Source organism: Lagopus muta, chromosome 1 (assembly GCF_023343835.1).
Source record: "Lagopus muta isolate bLagMut1 chromosome 1, bLagMut1 primary, whole genome shotgun sequence".
Taxonomy (NCBI): domain Eukaryota; kingdom Metazoa; phylum Chordata; class Aves; order Galliformes; family Phasianidae; genus Lagopus; species Lagopus muta.
In genome coordinates, this window is record NC_064433.1 from 29,919,531 (window position 1) to 29,936,354 (window position 16,824).

Genomic DNA, 16,824 nt, shown 5'->3' on the forward strand with positions numbered 1-16,824 from the left:
AGAAGAAGGAATGCTATCACCATCCAGGATCTAAAAGAGAGATAAAGATAAGATAAATCTCTTTATCTTATGTTACAGAGCAAATGGTCTAATCCCAGCCCTTAATTTATGGAACAACTCCCACTGACTATCACAGAGGCAGTATTTTCTCTATTTTTCAAATAAGCAGCACAATTCCACATGAAAAATCTGCCACCCCACTCATGTGAGGAACCAGGTTTGGAACAGAAACAGCACCAAGCTGGTTTGTGGCTGGAACCTTTGTGCCAGGTGGGAGGGCAGCTGTGCAGCAGCACCTGCTGTGCTCTGTTCCCACTCCAGGGCACTGCATGCCAGGAGATTTATGGTTCCAGCTCTTCACGCACTGTCTTGAGAGCACAGATATGTGATTCACAGAACACCAGGAACACGAAGACTCCTCTCTACCTGATGTAACTCATGAATGCACTCAAAGCAATACCACACACACCACACTGCTGCATAACAAGTTACAAGGGTATCTTGTTATTGCACACTTATGTTGCACAGGATTTGGTTTTCAAAGATTCTGTTTTTCTCCTGTGCATTTTTCTTAAGCTTAAATCAGTCAGCCTGGTTATTTCCATATTTTTGCTTGTTATTTCCATATTTGCCATTTTTCAACTGGAAAAAAACTTTCTTGCACCTTTTTGCAAACTAAATACTGACTTTAATACAATAGATACAGTGACACATTTTGAAAGTAACTATACACTTAGTTCCCCTGGACATGGAAAAATGCTCTTCCAAATCACATTCTTTATACTTCATAATCACTCATTTCCTGAACTGTAGCATCAGTTTCAGTTATTACACCCTTGCTCTTGGGGAGACTGAGAAAACCCTGCTCCCTGAAGAGCAAAATAAGATCATTAGCAAATTATTCACTGGTACAGTAGGAAAAAAAGGAAAGCTAGCAGTCTGATGAATATTATTAGAGAATTTCTGTATAATAAGAGCTTTTGAAGATGGAAAGTGGTATAAAATTGCCAATTTGAAAGCTAGCAATACTCTTTCATCCAGCAATTGGACCAAGCTCTCTAATGTGGTCAAACTGCACTCAACAAAGAGCCATGGTGTGGTGGGAGATGGGGTTTGGCTGTACCATTTCACGTTACTAATTTCAAGACTGAAATATTAATCACCAAATTCTCCTCTCAGAAAAGCCTACATGCCACCATCAAACACTAAGTTAGAGAGACAGAGAGGTTTAGTCTAAAAATCCTTTCTTTCACAAACTGCTTTATCCAGTCAATACAAACAGAAGGTCCAACAGCCTTCTGCCATTAAGAATGAAACATCATATATTCAAAGCTGTGGATATTTAGAATTTAGTTTTCTATCTATCATGGAAGTTTTTCTGGGACAGTACACACATGGCACTCAGACTGCCAATTAACAGACTCTCAGTTGCAGTAATCCCTCCCAGTGCTAATTGGGTTATTATCACTGGATGTATTTATAAGGATTAATAAGCAGCCAGCAACTTCTATAACATTCAGTCACTACAGTCTTAGGCTAAACTTGAGATCCCATTACAAAGGCAACAGCTTTTCCATCCTAATAACCTCCAGAGCCACCTGCATCCCAGTCCCACAAATAGAATGCATATACACTGAAAGAAAAATCCTGTCAGAAACACATTACCAAAGAATTTGCTTAGGGTACTAATAAGATGTTGAAAAAGATAAGTCCTCGGTGGTTTTTTTCCTGGGTACATGTGGAGTCAGACTCTGATATGCTTTTGCGTTTGTCAGTGCATTTTCAAGGATGTTATGTCTGACTTTAGTACAAAAGAACATGCCCCAGCTATTCAAACTCATGCTCAGATAACAGAATGCCCAGTAGGATTAAGATGTCTGGGTTATCTGATCTTAGTAAATATGCATGCAAGGGGGAAAAGGCCTTTCTGAGTAGGACAAAATAAAAGTTCTGCATAATGTATCTGCTGTCAAAACTCAGCAGCTTTGAGAAGGATTCATTATCTCTGCAGTAAGTTCTAGAGTCCCATATTGAAAAAGAGATAAGCGTTTGTGTTGGTTTTCATGTTATAGCAGATTTCTAATGTGAAGATAGTTGGGAAGACTCTGCTGTTTAATCAGACCTCTGAGCTGAGATCTTATGGAGAAAACAGATCCCAGTGGAGAACTATAACAGCTTAAAACTAGTTCAATATACTGGAGCTATCTTCTCTTGTTAAAATATCAGCTTTGGGGATTTTCATCCCACTACATTCCCATATACTGCATGCATATACATATTACATGGAGGAATTTTATTTTTTTTTAACAAAAGCAAGAATACAGAAGCTTACGCTGCTGTAATAGTCCAGAAAGATAACAGTTACACCATAATCCAAAGTTACTTAGAGTGCCTTTTAAATACGTTTTGTAAAGTCTGATTGTCATCTTTCTTCTAACACTGCTGCTGATCCCCAAAGGAGATCTTACCTCTTTCATTAATGGATGTTCTAGAGCCTGCTTGTGCTTACAATCTTGCTTTGATTTTTTCAGCTTCCAGTAATTCTTTAAATGTATGTTATAGTATCTTGAGTACTGGTATATGCTTTGCAGTGTACCCTCACATCAGAATTCCCATTAAACTATGGAAAGCTCATAGCATAGATTACCCACAATTTTAACCTCGGAATACCATAATTCCATGAGTAAAAGGACTTGATACAGCATTAGAAACATCAGTTATCTGAGGTAAACCCTTCGGAGAACTGTGAAGACCCTGGACTTTCCTCTTCCTGCTGTGAATTAGGTGGTGCAGGGAAAAAGGTATTTTGAATGCCTTTGGAGTCGCCACTCTTATGCCTATGTCTCTACATTGCTCAAACTCTTGCAGAAATTCTGTCTGAGTCGCTTTAACACCATACTTTGCCACAAAGGGCAGGAAACTAGAGTTGGGGTTAGAATTACCACATTAAAAACTACTCCAACAAGTTGTCAGTGTTGCAGATATGTTCTTCGCTACATATTTCTAACTGTTATGATGCATGAAAAAATAACTATAGTTAAAACAGGGTTTTTAAAATGTTTCCTTTTTTTCCTTTTTTTTTTTTTTTTTTTAATTCTCACAAGAGCATGATTGCATTTTTTAAAATACCGTGTCCATGGAAAACTAATTTAGTTCCATTAATGAAAAGGAAGCAAAATGTGATTGAGGATGTAATACGGAATTATAGTTCATTAATTCTTCAAGTATGTAATTTTCCAGACTCCCGATCCCCCATTGATTTCTGCACACCCCCATATGTCCTGCTAAATGCCAGCAAAAAGAAATTCAATTGTGTTGTTATTTTATGTGTGGCAGTGGCGGTGCTCCAAAATTAGATAGAAACATTATGAAAGGGAATTTTCCACTGGCTGCTTCACCATGCAGCCCTGTTAACAATTCTTTGTTGTCAAAAATTGATCAATCACAGGCCCCACAGATAACTGAGACTATGACAGTTACTCATTTAACATCCAATATCATCAAAAGATGTGACATTTGTAGCAAATGAAGGTGATAATTCAGAACACCTAATTAGCCATGATGAACTAGGTGCATGCATGAATAGTTAAAAAAAGAGAATGTATTTTTCTATGAGATTCTGTGAAACCAATTGTGTAATCCCCATTAGAAAGTCAGGGTAACTGAGAGGTGTGGGGTTCCTATTGTTAGACATTGATGGTAGTGTGAGGTTGCCTTCACTTTGTCCATAATTCTCACAACAGCACCTTAACTGTAATAAACACTTCTATTTCCCTGTTTGCCCTTTCTTGAAAAAGTAACTATTTTCTTCAAGATAGAAAAAGCACTTCTGTACCTTGACATACAATGACAAAGCTACTTTAGATGCATACTAACGTTTGGAGGTGCTGCAGCTCTGTTTGCAAATGTTAGGAACTAGACTAACACATTCATGCTACTCCCTAAACATGTTGATTTCTGGATACTAAAAGGATAGATTAATTTGTCCCAAGAAAGATTTACTTTAGCCAGATGTTCTCTCTTTCTTAAAGGTGGGAAGGAAGTCTCTGCAGGCACTGGGAAGATCTTGAGTTTTCTTAGTCATAATGGTGAGTTCTAAGAAGTCATTCTATATCTTTGAACCAAGGATTCAACCAGCACGTTCTCAGCTTTGTTTGGGTTCAGCTCTGGTATGAATTACAGTAATTTTCCAATGATCCAGTTCAGTTCAACATAAAATTTTGGCTAGGGCTTGATCTAACACCCTGATCCGAAATTGGTCTTCTGCTGGGTCTTCTACCCTTTAGAAAGGTTCATAATTTTAAAACATTATTCCTTTCATCTCCTTTCCAGTGACTTGTTAACATGATTCACAGTTCACATACTCATGACCACTAATTTACACTGCTGCTCATGCAGCATCAAATCAAGTAGAAACTGTACACAACTGCTGAACCACAGCAGAGAAAAAAAAATAGAAAGTCTTTTCTTTGCTCGGGCTATACCCATATCATTGCAATATGTGCAGAGATTGCACACTCCCTCATGCTGACAGCAAGAGGAAGGGCTCCACAAGGGTATGGTGCAATGACTGGCACTGTAATAGATTTTAATTCCACTAATAGTTAAATGTAATTCATAAAAGAGAGACCCTACAGTGAATGATGAAGGCTCTCTCCATTTCCCTTGTATAACAGAAGGACATTCTATTATAATGCTGCCCAGCTGAACTATTCATATTCTATTTATAGATCATTGTATTTTAAGACCCTAATTGAAATTTTAGGTTTCATATTTTGTAAGGAAGGTTCTTTTCTGCAGAAGTAATAGCTAAGTAGTGGATACATTTTGATGTTTTTAATAAAGAACAAAACTTCCTGTCTCCTCAAATCTTTTTTTGTAGCACTTTCTTTTCCAATTCTCTCAATTTTTTAAGCTGCTACAGACAGGACTGTAGTGTTTCAAGAGGCTAAAGAAAATATAAATATAAGTACTCATATTTGGCTCTAGAAGAGAAAAAAGAAAGGTCTTTTGTTATTTAAAACTGACAGGGACTCTGAGGCATGAAAGAAATTATATACACCCAAGAAAGTGCGTCAGGCAAGGAAGATGAAGGAAGAAAAAGATACAGAAGGAAAAAACATCTTAAAAAGCATCTTAAACTACAAAACAGAAAGAGTGAGCTAAGTAGGTTTCATTCCTCAATCCAAAATGTTCACTGAACCCAATATGGGCATTTTATTTAATTTCTGTCAAAGAGGTACTCTGTGAATGAATCTAAGCAAAAATGTGAAACAAAGAAAAGTTTTCCAACCTTCTAAATTCACCAGCCAATGCCTCACTGTTTGTTTTTGAGCTGATTTTTCATAACCAAGACAAAAATCAGCTGGTAAATGGGACCAGGGTGACTTTCCTTCCTCACACAGCAGTCAAGTAAAATACATTTCATTTGCAGAACACAAGCTTTCCTGCTAGCTTGCTGCAGATCTCATTTGTTTATTCTCACAGACAACTTTTTAACCTTTTTTTTAATGCAATTTAATGAGCTAGCAATTTTAGAACATGTCCTTTTAGACAGCTGAAAAAAAAAAATTATATTTTCCAGTTCTATGAATTGGCTGCACTTCCTCTTTGTAAAAATACAATGAAAAAAAAAAAATACCAAAACCTGCCTTCTCTCAGATGTTGACATATTTGAGTAAAGGAGCAGAAATGAGATGACCTATGTCTTATCCAGACATCTGCCACTGCCTTTTTATGCAAGCCTTGTCACCTATTCAACTCTCCCCACGTGTCTTGACTTCCACATCTGTAAAATGGGGAGAAAGCACTTGTACCAGCTCTGTGCTTTTTCTTGTACGGGGAATGATACTTGGGAAACAGCCCCACACCAGGGAGCAAGAGATATAGGAGAGCCCAATCTGTTTATGAATATGAAGATTCAGCTTTTATTAGCACACAATTAGCTGAAATTTGATGGAATTATTAATGATAATAACAATTCAGCTGACATTCATTAATCCTTTGATAGATCTTTATGAAATATGCCATATGATTTTTCTTCCTAGTGACAGTACTTTCTCAATCTGAATTTGCTCTTATTCTATAAACATTACGTGTTCACAATTCATAAGCTCTTTAAGAATAAAATCCTTCAAATCCATTATTTTTTTTCCATGAGGAAAATAAATGTATGTTGATTTTCTTGGAGAAGAGTCTTGGCAGAAACTGTGCAAGTTTTTCTTGCTCTCTCTGAAAATGAACTTTTGAGTTCTTTTGGGTCAGGGGAGGAAAAGGAAACTTTAGCCAGTTTGCACTTGTTATATGAATTTATATGCATAAGAGAAATCTCAGACAAGTCAAAGGGGACAGAGAGGTGATCACAGCCCAGACAACCTGCACTTGTTTTATCCTTATCTACCAGGTTGTTGCTAGACCTTACATTGTGTTTACTGTTTACTGAATTCCCAACTGATAAATATTCCCAACAATTTGGGAATATCACAGAATGTAATTTGTCTGCGGGTTTTCATCTTGTGTCTGGATCAACTCTGACCCCTTCTTTCAACCTTCACCTCTTCATTTGAGTATGTTTTAGAGGGAGAGACAGACCTGTCTTTTGCCTCCTACAAGCCCTGAGAGCAAATCCAATGCTGCAACACGCGTCCTGCGTGCTGCTCTCTGCCCTACCTCCACAGGACTTCAGTGTCAGAGGAGATGCCAGCTAAAAGAGAGGTACAGTCAGAAGAGAGTTAAAGCCTTGCCTCTACTTAATTACTGACAGTGTATGTTCTTGTCATTCCGCTTTTGCTCAATTAAAAAAAAGAGAGACTGCAGTGTTCGCCTATTTAGTGCCCAGAGTTCCTTAAGATGTAATATATCAGATGTTTTACAGTGATTTTAAGTTAGATAATCTCAACAAATTTTTCACAAACATATCTAAAAAGATGATACAAATGCATCACACTCAAGATCCTTATGAGGGTACAGTCTTTTTTAGAAATCATCCTTACCTTGACTTTAATTAAACCATAGTGTATTCATTACTTCTTAGAGGTAAAAGCAGAAGTAACAGCTTGTTTTGTTTTCATGCATTTTGGACTGGGCAGCTATTCACTTAGAATCATAATTAGTTGTGGAGGAGGCAGATGATTTATGAATAAAGCTATGAACATACTGCATATTATAGTTCCTCCAGCTAAACACTAATAGGATTCCTGCTCACCCAAGGCCTGACTTCAAGAATATATTAAAGCATTTCTAATTCACCAACACGTTTCATGGTCCTTGCTTGTTTTTCTTAGTCTTGGTCAGAGATACCGTGGTCAAACAAACAGTCTTGATCATCAATGGCAACAATGAATCAGTCCAAATGGACATTTTAGAATGACTCATTATGAACAGTTATTATTGTTACTTCACAGAAATAAGTTAGCAAAAATGGATCACGTGCAAAGATGAAAGACCAGGCATGCAGCTCATCAAAATAGCACAGCAGTTTATATGTCAAAAGAACTGTATTAATTTGTATCAGTTCAGTACAAGGCCCAGTTTTGGTGACATGAAAGCAAGAGGAAGAAGATAAGAAAACAGTTATTTTTATCTGGTTTACCTAGAAACCAAAACAGATGAGCAGTATAAATAAATTGCTTACTTATTTATACTCAACTTCTTTTAACTCAAATTTGAGTTCTACGATTCTATGATTCTATTAGATAAACAGAACTCTATGGGACTTTCAGCAATACTCATGTATCTTCAGCCTGTCATCTCAGAACCAGCTCCTGCCCAGTCAACTACTGAGGTCACGTTTGCCTTTTTTCTTTGTTTTACCAGATGTATCGTATGAACAAAGCTACTGGACAGAATAGGTGCTGTGAATATGATGGCTTCCAACCTCATAAGTTTATGAAAAGCATATCACAGGAGTGTAGGAAAAAATATAGAAACCAAAAGTCACTTTGCACTCTGCTCCAGAGTGCCAAATAAGACTTTTCAGAGGCTTTCTAGGAACTTCAGATTTGACAGAGTACACAGGAGTCCCATCTGCCTGGAACAGTCAGTCTGTGTTACTGAAGGCATTTCTTCTTATTAATCATTAGTCAGAAGTAGACCAATATATTACACTCTAATCAAACAATAAAAAGCAAGCAATGTGGAAGTTCATTTTCAGAGAATTACTGTTGTAACAAACCGTTTATGTGAAATTGAGGCAAGAGAAAAGAAAAAGGAAAGTGAATGGAAGGCATTGAGAATTATCATAGTAACAGTTTTTTAAAGTAGATTTAGCTGTTATGTTTAAAGCAGGCATAGAAATTAATGATTCCCCTAATTTGGGCCATCATGTTATGATCTGCTTTTCCTACAGTAAGTGAGCATTTAAAATGGAATAACATAGAGTAAGGTTTAGCATCGCTGAACAGACTAGTAATTTGCATTATCTTGATAAACCAAGGATTGCTCAAAGATCATTATTCTTGTCTCTGCAATAAGTAATTCACATGCAAAAACCATCTTTGAGAAGGCCAAGCCTACATAGCAGACCACTCATTAACCAGCCCGTGGGACCTGGGTAATGGTTTTAGGTAGCAAAGATGCAAGTTATAAAGCAAGATGTTTCAGCATCCTCAGCATCATTTCATTATTTTTAGCATCTGTATCCTGTCTCTTTCTGCTGAGATGAAAACTACAGAAAATATTAATTAAACGCTGGTGCGTGCTGTAATTCAGAATGGTTCTTAATTCGGAGTCAGATCCTGAGAATAGAACATACAGTTAGAGATTTGCTGTCACAAGTTGAAGTTAAATCATTTAAACATGATACTGAGAACTTCATGTCTGCAGCTACGTTTCAGCCATGGCCAAAAAGACCGCAGCTTCCATAGATCAGGATTTCAGGAGATTTATTAAGAAAATCAGGACCACTCACAATGACTCAAGGATGATAAGTAGCAGTGACCACTCAGAGCTAGGGTGTACGTGCCTCTAAGCCCAACAGTGAGGGGGACACAGCATATCCAGCATCCCTCCTCACTCACCTCATCCCAGCCAGGTGCCTGGGCTCCATGGGGACCTGCCACCACCACCACCTCACACAGCTGCGGTGCCAACAGCAGTATGCAGCCCAGAAGGTCAGCTGGATCTCACCTGCCTGACTCCACAATTTATCTTCTTTGGGATTTGTTCTGGATGATTTTTATTATTTTAGGGAGGCTTGCATCAAGGGGCAACTTTGAGTAGTTTATGAACTTTGAAAATGACTTCAGTTGAAATACCAGACTTGAACGACTCTAAGAGGCCTGACTTTTGGAGTTTGATGAATTCTCCATTCCCTGTCCACTGGATTCTATTGACCTTTTACACTTCAAGTAGGCTCATGTACTAATTGCTTTTAAATTTTTATCCGTGGTAGGTTAACCCAACATTTCTGTATTTCTGCAAGTTGAAGTCAGCACTTGAATTTTATTTAAACACTGCTTGCTGAAAGTACCCTGAAAGTTCTTAGTCTCACACCTGGGAGCTTCTCCAAAAAGGAGAGCCTGAATCCTCCAGACATCAGGACTCAAGCAAGCAAGCAATTTGTCCTGGCAAACAAACAGCTTTCCCTGTCTGGACTGTGAACTCTTTAAAGGTTCTCTTTATTACTTGAGGTTTTTGCAGAACCTTGCACGCATGCACCATGAATCTGAGCCTTTTAATATTCTCGTTGTAAACCCCAATCCTACTATCAGTAATTAAAATTTTCATTTTAAAAATAAAACTAAGCAAAAGGCAGGTTTCTGAGCTATGGCAGTTTTTTGCTACAGTACTTTCAGAGCTTACAGACAGTTTTTACTAGATTGGAGCCAAGAATTTTTAAGAGTTCTGCCAAAAGTAATCCCAGTTCTTTCAGAATTAGTTCAATGCTCTATGGGCTTCAAATGCCATTTTGTCACAGCTTTAGCTTCAGAGCCTACCTGGCCACAAGCTGATTGAAACTGTTTTAGCTGAACACCAAGGATCAAAGGCTTAAATGGAAACAATTCTCATATGATGTTGAAAGTACTATTATACTTCACCATGTTTTTGCAAAATCAACACGGTTAACAAGTTTCCAGGTTACTTTGGCAGTGCCTTATATTCCAAAACGTGCAAAACTATTTTCCTATCCACTAGAATGTCAGAACTAAAAGATTTTCACAAGCTTCCTTTGGAAATGAAATAATAATAGCCTTCAAAAATCTGAATTCTCCTACTATCGTTGCCAGTGCACATGAACAAATTAATTTGGATTTGCTAAGAAGTGTAACAGTCACACATGCTAATTATTTAGCTTATATAGAAAGAAGCACAAAACAAAAAGAAAGAGAGACCTGATCAATAGCAACCATTCCATCTAAGCTGCATTTTAGTGTTTGGAACTACATGTTAGGGACAACGTATTGACATTTTTTTTTAGCTACACCAAAGTCTTTTTCTTTCTTCACGAGGTATTCACACCATTTTTCTATTTTTGTTTGAGCTCTCCATATGTGCAAAAAAATACAGAGAAGAGCCAAATAATATACTTTCCTAAAATTGGCTATTTCTGATAGGAGATCTGATGAAAGAGAGTGGGCTCATGTATCTTATGTTGACTGTTTTTTCATAAATTCAGTTATGCATTTAATTACACCATCAGCATTAATATAGGACTGAGTAAATGTACAGACTGTAAGTAATCTTTTTTTTCTCAGTGTGTCCTTTTAAACCTTACAGCTTTGTGCACCAGTTTATTTCAGCAGTTTGCCATGGCACATTTAATAACAGGTGGATATGATTCCTTTGATATCCAAAGAAAGTTTGTTATCAAGAAATGTAAGCCACAGCTAAAGGTCCATAAAGAAGCCATGTACTTCCAACCAACTTGTTACAAAAACTACATCAAAACACTACTAGTAGTAAAACTCTGCTATTTGATCTCATGCATAATTAAAAAAGGACCAGGGGAATACTCAAAGCACAAAATGAATGTAGGAACTCAAAAGAAAAGCTGACAAACAGCAAAAATGCAGTAATCTTGTATGTATGCACATATAGCCAAACAAATTCACTGTTCATCAAATTAAAAGGGAGTTACAGTACCATCAAGGCAATCTAACAAAATTGTCCTATGCTGGATTCTGAAATAAAGCAATGTTCAAACACAATTTAAAACAGCATTTAAAAATGCCTACTGAAGAATTCATAATTTTACAATCAAGTGGGAGGGCATTGTAAGGTATTTTGAACAAATTTAACTGGTAAAAATATTTTGAGATTCCCTGGGTAGTCTCAGCTTTCCATACTGCAGAAGACTGTGCTTTACTAGTTTAACTACTCCTATGCCTTGTAAGACTTGAAAATCTTTTAACAAGTATACAAGCCAACAAATGCATCCCCAGTGTTAATGATGCTTAAAGCTGCTTCCTACAGGAAGAGAAGAAAGACTTCTCCAAATCTCATTTTGATGTCCTATTACCAGCTAAAACAACAAGTAGTAGTGCTGGATGTTGATGTTTCTGCACATGATTCTTACATCTGTCTTCTTATTCCACTGATGCATTTTCAACAAGGCACAGGCCACAGTTAATTTAAAAGGCTTGCAGAGAAAAATCTAAAGCATTGCAACAGCTTTGTTAGCTGCAAGGCACTTCAGAGTGAATACTTCTTCTCATGAAAACAATGTCTGACTGAAAGTACTAAGTGATGCTCATTCTCATATTATAGAGAGCACAGTGCTGACACCTCTGAAGAACCATTTGGAAGTAGGAAACTTTATGAAATGCAATGCCCATTACAGCACTTAGTCACACAAAGCTTTGCTTCTTTGCAAAAGCTGCATTGTGTTTGGGAATTTGACAGACCCTTTTCATGGTAGTTGACAGGTGAAAAGAATTACAGCTATGCCTGTGAACATGTGCAAACTTCTGGTACTACTCTACCCGAATCAGGAAAGCTGCTTAGTACTCTGGGTGAATAGGCATGCCCTAAAGCCACATTTCAATGTCAGGATAATTTCATCAGAAAATTTCTAAACTCTCCCATCAAAAGCAGGCAATTTGCTTCCTACTCACTGCTTCTGTCCAGTCCCTGCTTCTGCTTCTCCCCCTCTGTTGGGAGGCTCAGAAAGCTGTCAGTCACATCACCAGTAGGCCCAACTCAACTTCCAGTTTGTATCTTTTAGCTTCCACATTAACAGCCAACTCCAGTTCATCAGCTGTTCACTGGAACCGGTGCCAAAGGGTCTGATCCTTTACTACAAGCTGTTCCCAAAGGCAGCTTTGATAGATGAACAGTGGAATAGAGTATGTCCCCTACCAACAAGAGCACCAGGAAGCAGGTCAGGTCTTTTGCCAAACAGCCTTGTTAAATATTTAAGGAAATGTTCTGGGATACAGCAATCCCAGCCATTTCAGCTCAGGTTTCATCGTGTTCTTAGTCAATGGCCTGCCCTGTAACATTCAAGTTTGGCTCCATAGAAAATAAATGGGAAGGGACAACATCATCCTTTTCAGGTTTTAAAAAGAACGGAGAGGGAATATATGTGCAGAGCTGGGGTTTGGAAAGGATGTGGAAAGGGATGAGGCACTAAACCAAGTTGAATATGAGCCAGTTATGTACCCTTGTGGAAGATAAGACTAAGAGCACCAGGAAGAGCATTACATCCCCTCTTTTTCATGCTGTTGAGACAATACCTGGAGAGCTGGCTGACTGAACACTGGAACTGGTTCCCCAGAGAGACTGTGAAAACTCCAACTAAAGATACTCAAAATCCAACCAGACAAAGCTGTGAGAAACCCATTCAGTTTGACCCTACTTTGAGCAACTGGATTGGACACGATCATCTCCAGAGGTCCCATTCTACCCCATCCTCGCTGCAGTTCTGAGAAATGATCTACTAAATCATCTTTTGTAGAAGTACACAGTAAGGACTGGTGATTGTGTTTTTTAGGTTATTGCTGGGTTGTGGATTCAATCTCCTATTAATTGTTAGATAGGTCTAGCTGCTACCGACAATTTGTATTACACTACATGTTTTAAGTGAAAAATGCCAAAAATCTTTAACAAGCAGTTTTTAAATATGTGTCATAAATAGAAAGAAGTAATATGTGATTTAAAAATAGATTTGGCATCTTTACATCAGTCACCCTTCCTGCTTGTATGTGATTGCAACTAAAGATGTCTGTTTACAAAAGTGACTGTTCAACAAGGGAAGCTTCCAGCATAAATTGTTTATCATGTGAATGTCTTGATCACTTCAAGCCTAGCAAAAACTACCTTCAGGAAATTCTGCCACATTCACTGGAAATGAATATGTACTGTCTGAAGCTCAGATTTTCCTCTATGGCTGCACATTTCTAGCATTGCAATATCAGAAAGAACACAAAATCTTTTCCATTTGTCACTCTGAAGGTATTTCAGACTGTATGGGTTTCAAATCTATGTCTAATTTTATTCTAATCCCACTCCTGGGCATTAATCCAACTGAGGTGACCAGACTTATACCCATGCGAATGAACTCTTAACATGATTTATTTCACCAGCAACAACGAATAAGATGTCTAATGGACCTCCACCAGGACAGAGTAGTCTCTTCTTGCAAAACTGACCAACAAAACTGGTTTGGGGCAGCCAAACTTTCTCCAAATCATTGTAATAGTATCACTAGTTCAGAGGTATCAGAACCAAAAGTAGCATAATAACCTTTTTGATAAATATTGAGATCAGGTATTCAGAAAATATAGTATGAGGCTTACAAAGACATTCAGATCTCATCCAATCCTACTGCCTGCCCTCCTGCAAGTTTTGTGATGAAAGAAAAAGCCGTGAAGCCAAGAGCCTTGCTGCCCTGCAAGGGCCTTTGAGTCTAAATATCCAGAAGCTAAATCTAGGTCAGCCTTTGAACTTTCTGTTTTGGGAAGAGTGTCCATGGCTTCTCCTCTAAAGAAGAGAACAGAAATAGGACTTTCAGGGGGCAATTCAGACAATCCACAAAGATCTCCCATTTGATAGTGGATGTTAATTTTGACTAGAGAAAGAGACTGAAGCAAGGAGGTTTGTAGTCTACACACTTCAGGCAAAAAAAGTTAGAAAAGATGAATCTGGTCCTTGAAACAATTGATGTTATGCTTAGTTGATAACAGCTGGATGCTGCAAGGAACAGACGAAGCAAATATTACTAAAACAAAGTAACTGTTTTAATACTTGAGCCTTATCTTAGCAAACAAACTGTTCCAAGCAAAAAAACAACACTGTTACATTGAAGAGACCTTGATATCCTATACCATACTATTTCTAGGCTGTGAAAAAGTGAAAAAATACTTGAAAACTTGCCATTTTGACATTTTTCTAGAAATAGATCAACAGTCAGAATGCTGCTTTTCACACAGCACCCCTCTTGTGCACTGTGGCGATATCCTTTCAACTACAGCAGAATGAAAACAATCACATTTCTCATCTCTCAAATGGACCAGATAATACAGAATTCGGATCAGTCTGTGTTTTTCATTAAATTGGACATGTTTACAAGTCAGACAAAAGCAATACTTGCTCAGATGACCTCCTTTCCTTTGCTTGGAAGATTTATTGAAGGCAATATAGAATGGCAACAATAGTCAATCATAGGCAGCAGACTGCCCTTTTATTAGGCATATTGAAGCCAATTAATCTAAGTGAGCTTTCTCCCTTTATCTCCTGAGGGCACATACTGTTAGAATGCATTAAAAATTCTGTAGCAATAAATAAAGGTGCTGAAATTATTCATTTGAACTTTGAGAAATTATTTACAAGCACTTGAGATGCTAAGTATTAACACTGTACATTTTCTGCTGGGCAAAGTGCCTGCTGCTGTAATTTGTGTAGATCCAAGACTTAAAAAATAAAGCTCTAAAACAAGGCTTTGTTGTACAACCATCCTCGGGGACAGCATGGAGAGAAAGGAATGCCTGCAAGAGAAAGGAAAAGCAGCAGGAAAACTGAAACCTGCCTTACACTGAGTAAAAAACACTGAGTTGATGCAGAAATCTCCACTTAAGGTTATAAGTGAACTAGACATGTTTGCAGCACAGAAATAATCAGTTACTGGGATTCATTTCTAGATGTTGGGTTATCTGCCATTCACAGGAGATAATAAAGGCCATTTGAGGTGAAAAGCAATTCTATAATAATCTTATTAATTATGAAACATCAAAACCCAAGACGTCTTAATTCGTGTTCTCATTTTTGCAGTCCATGTGCTTCTAATTAGAACTCCTGTAATGTATTCACTTGGGAGGCATATAGGAAAAGTGAGTAACACTGTAGCAGCAGCTTCCTCTTTTAGGGCACACACTTAAAACTCTCCTTTATTCTTGGATTACCTCCAGCATCCTTCTTGGATTTCCTTCACCATAAATTCAATTAAAATCTTACCAGTCTCACAGCTGGGGCCAGTAAAGCCTTGTGGGCAGGCACACACATTGGAAGCAATACAGGCTCCTCCATTCCGGCACCCATCTTTGCAAAATGCTGGAACAGTAAAAGCATAAGAATTAACAAAATTACCCTCAGTATCCACACAGGTGTCCCCAAGCCCCGGCAGACTGAGACACAGTCTGATGACCAGCACAATCCTCACAGCACTGACTGCAGAGGCTGCTTCCCCTGAAGGACAGAGGTCACTACAGATTGTTTATAGCCCCCCTGCCTCATTAGCCAGATGGACTGACAAGCTACAGGAGATTAGAGTAAATCATACGATGGCAACAATCTACATATGTACTCCTTCCTATGCACCAGGAAGCAGTGAATGAACTCTTCTTAGGATAACACTGTTCTTAGCATCCTAAATAAAAGCATGAGCATAGCAGGCACAAATGAGCACTGAATCAGCTGGCTACCTTCCTCCATCATTCAGAGATTAAATTGGAAGATAGTCATTTGCCTCCAGAGATTCTGAAAAACTCAAAAACATTTACCATTTACAATTTGAAGCCAATCCCTGGATTTGTTTGTTGGTACACTGCAATCTGAGAAGCTGCGCTCACATATTTAGGCAATTCAGCATTCTCCAGATATAGCTATGAATATTTAGGCTTTTCAGCATTCTCCAGATATAGTTATGCACTAAAGAAATCTCTCTGCAGGCACAAAAATGCAACTGGTTCTGATATACAACACAGCAGCTGTTTAATTGCTCTGATCTGCAATATGGAATGAGCAATTCTCTGCTCACACGAAACAACAAAAAACAAGAGTTGAGTGCATAGTCCAAAGTGTGCAGCTCTGGGGGCAGTGGGCCCTGCATGTGTAACCAGCCACAGGATGGGGTCTGCAGCCCCATCTGAGTCAGGGTTATTAGGAATGTGAGCCTTCCAGGTCTCCATTCTGAGGCTTCAGCCTCTTGATGAGACCCTTATATGGAATGCTGGTGCAAGGGGGCCCAGAGAAGGGAGGCCACAGCTATCAGAGATGATGCGCTGCCTGAAGGACACCTACGCCACAGCTGGGGCTGCAGAGAAGGACACTTTCCAATAGGGTCTGAGACTTCTCCTGCACACTCCTTTAATACAAAAGAAGAAAGGAAGGGTGCAGTTTTCTGCTGCAGTGGGGCCACATGTCCTGTGAAATGTAAGATCTACACTCAGAGCTCTTGACCAAGAAACACAAGTGCTATAGGGTTATGCACCTTGTCTTCGACCCAAAGAAATCCCAATTACTTTTTCATGAGCTGACAGACCTTCACCTGTGAGTTCAAAGATCAAGGACACTTCTGAGAGGAGCAGCTGTGGTTTGAACCTCCTCAGGCTAACTTGGATTTCCCATTCCCAGAGGAGAGAACTCAGTGTAAAGGGGGTCATTTACTGA

General features: G+C 38.4%; 1 protein-coding gene across 1 annotated transcript in view; it reads right to left on the reverse strand.

Annotated features, from left to right (window-relative positions):
- NELL2 (neural EGFL like 2) overlaps positions 1-16,824 on the reverse strand; it is a 143,371-nt gene that overhangs the window by 22,358 nt on the left and 104,189 nt on the right. The window contains exon 15 of the mRNA XM_048943209.1: positions 15,391-15,486. Within this exon, the coding sequence (XP_048799166.1) occupies positions 15,391-15,486 (96 nt within the window). The remainder of the gene's footprint in view (positions 1-15,390; positions 15,487-16,824) is intronic.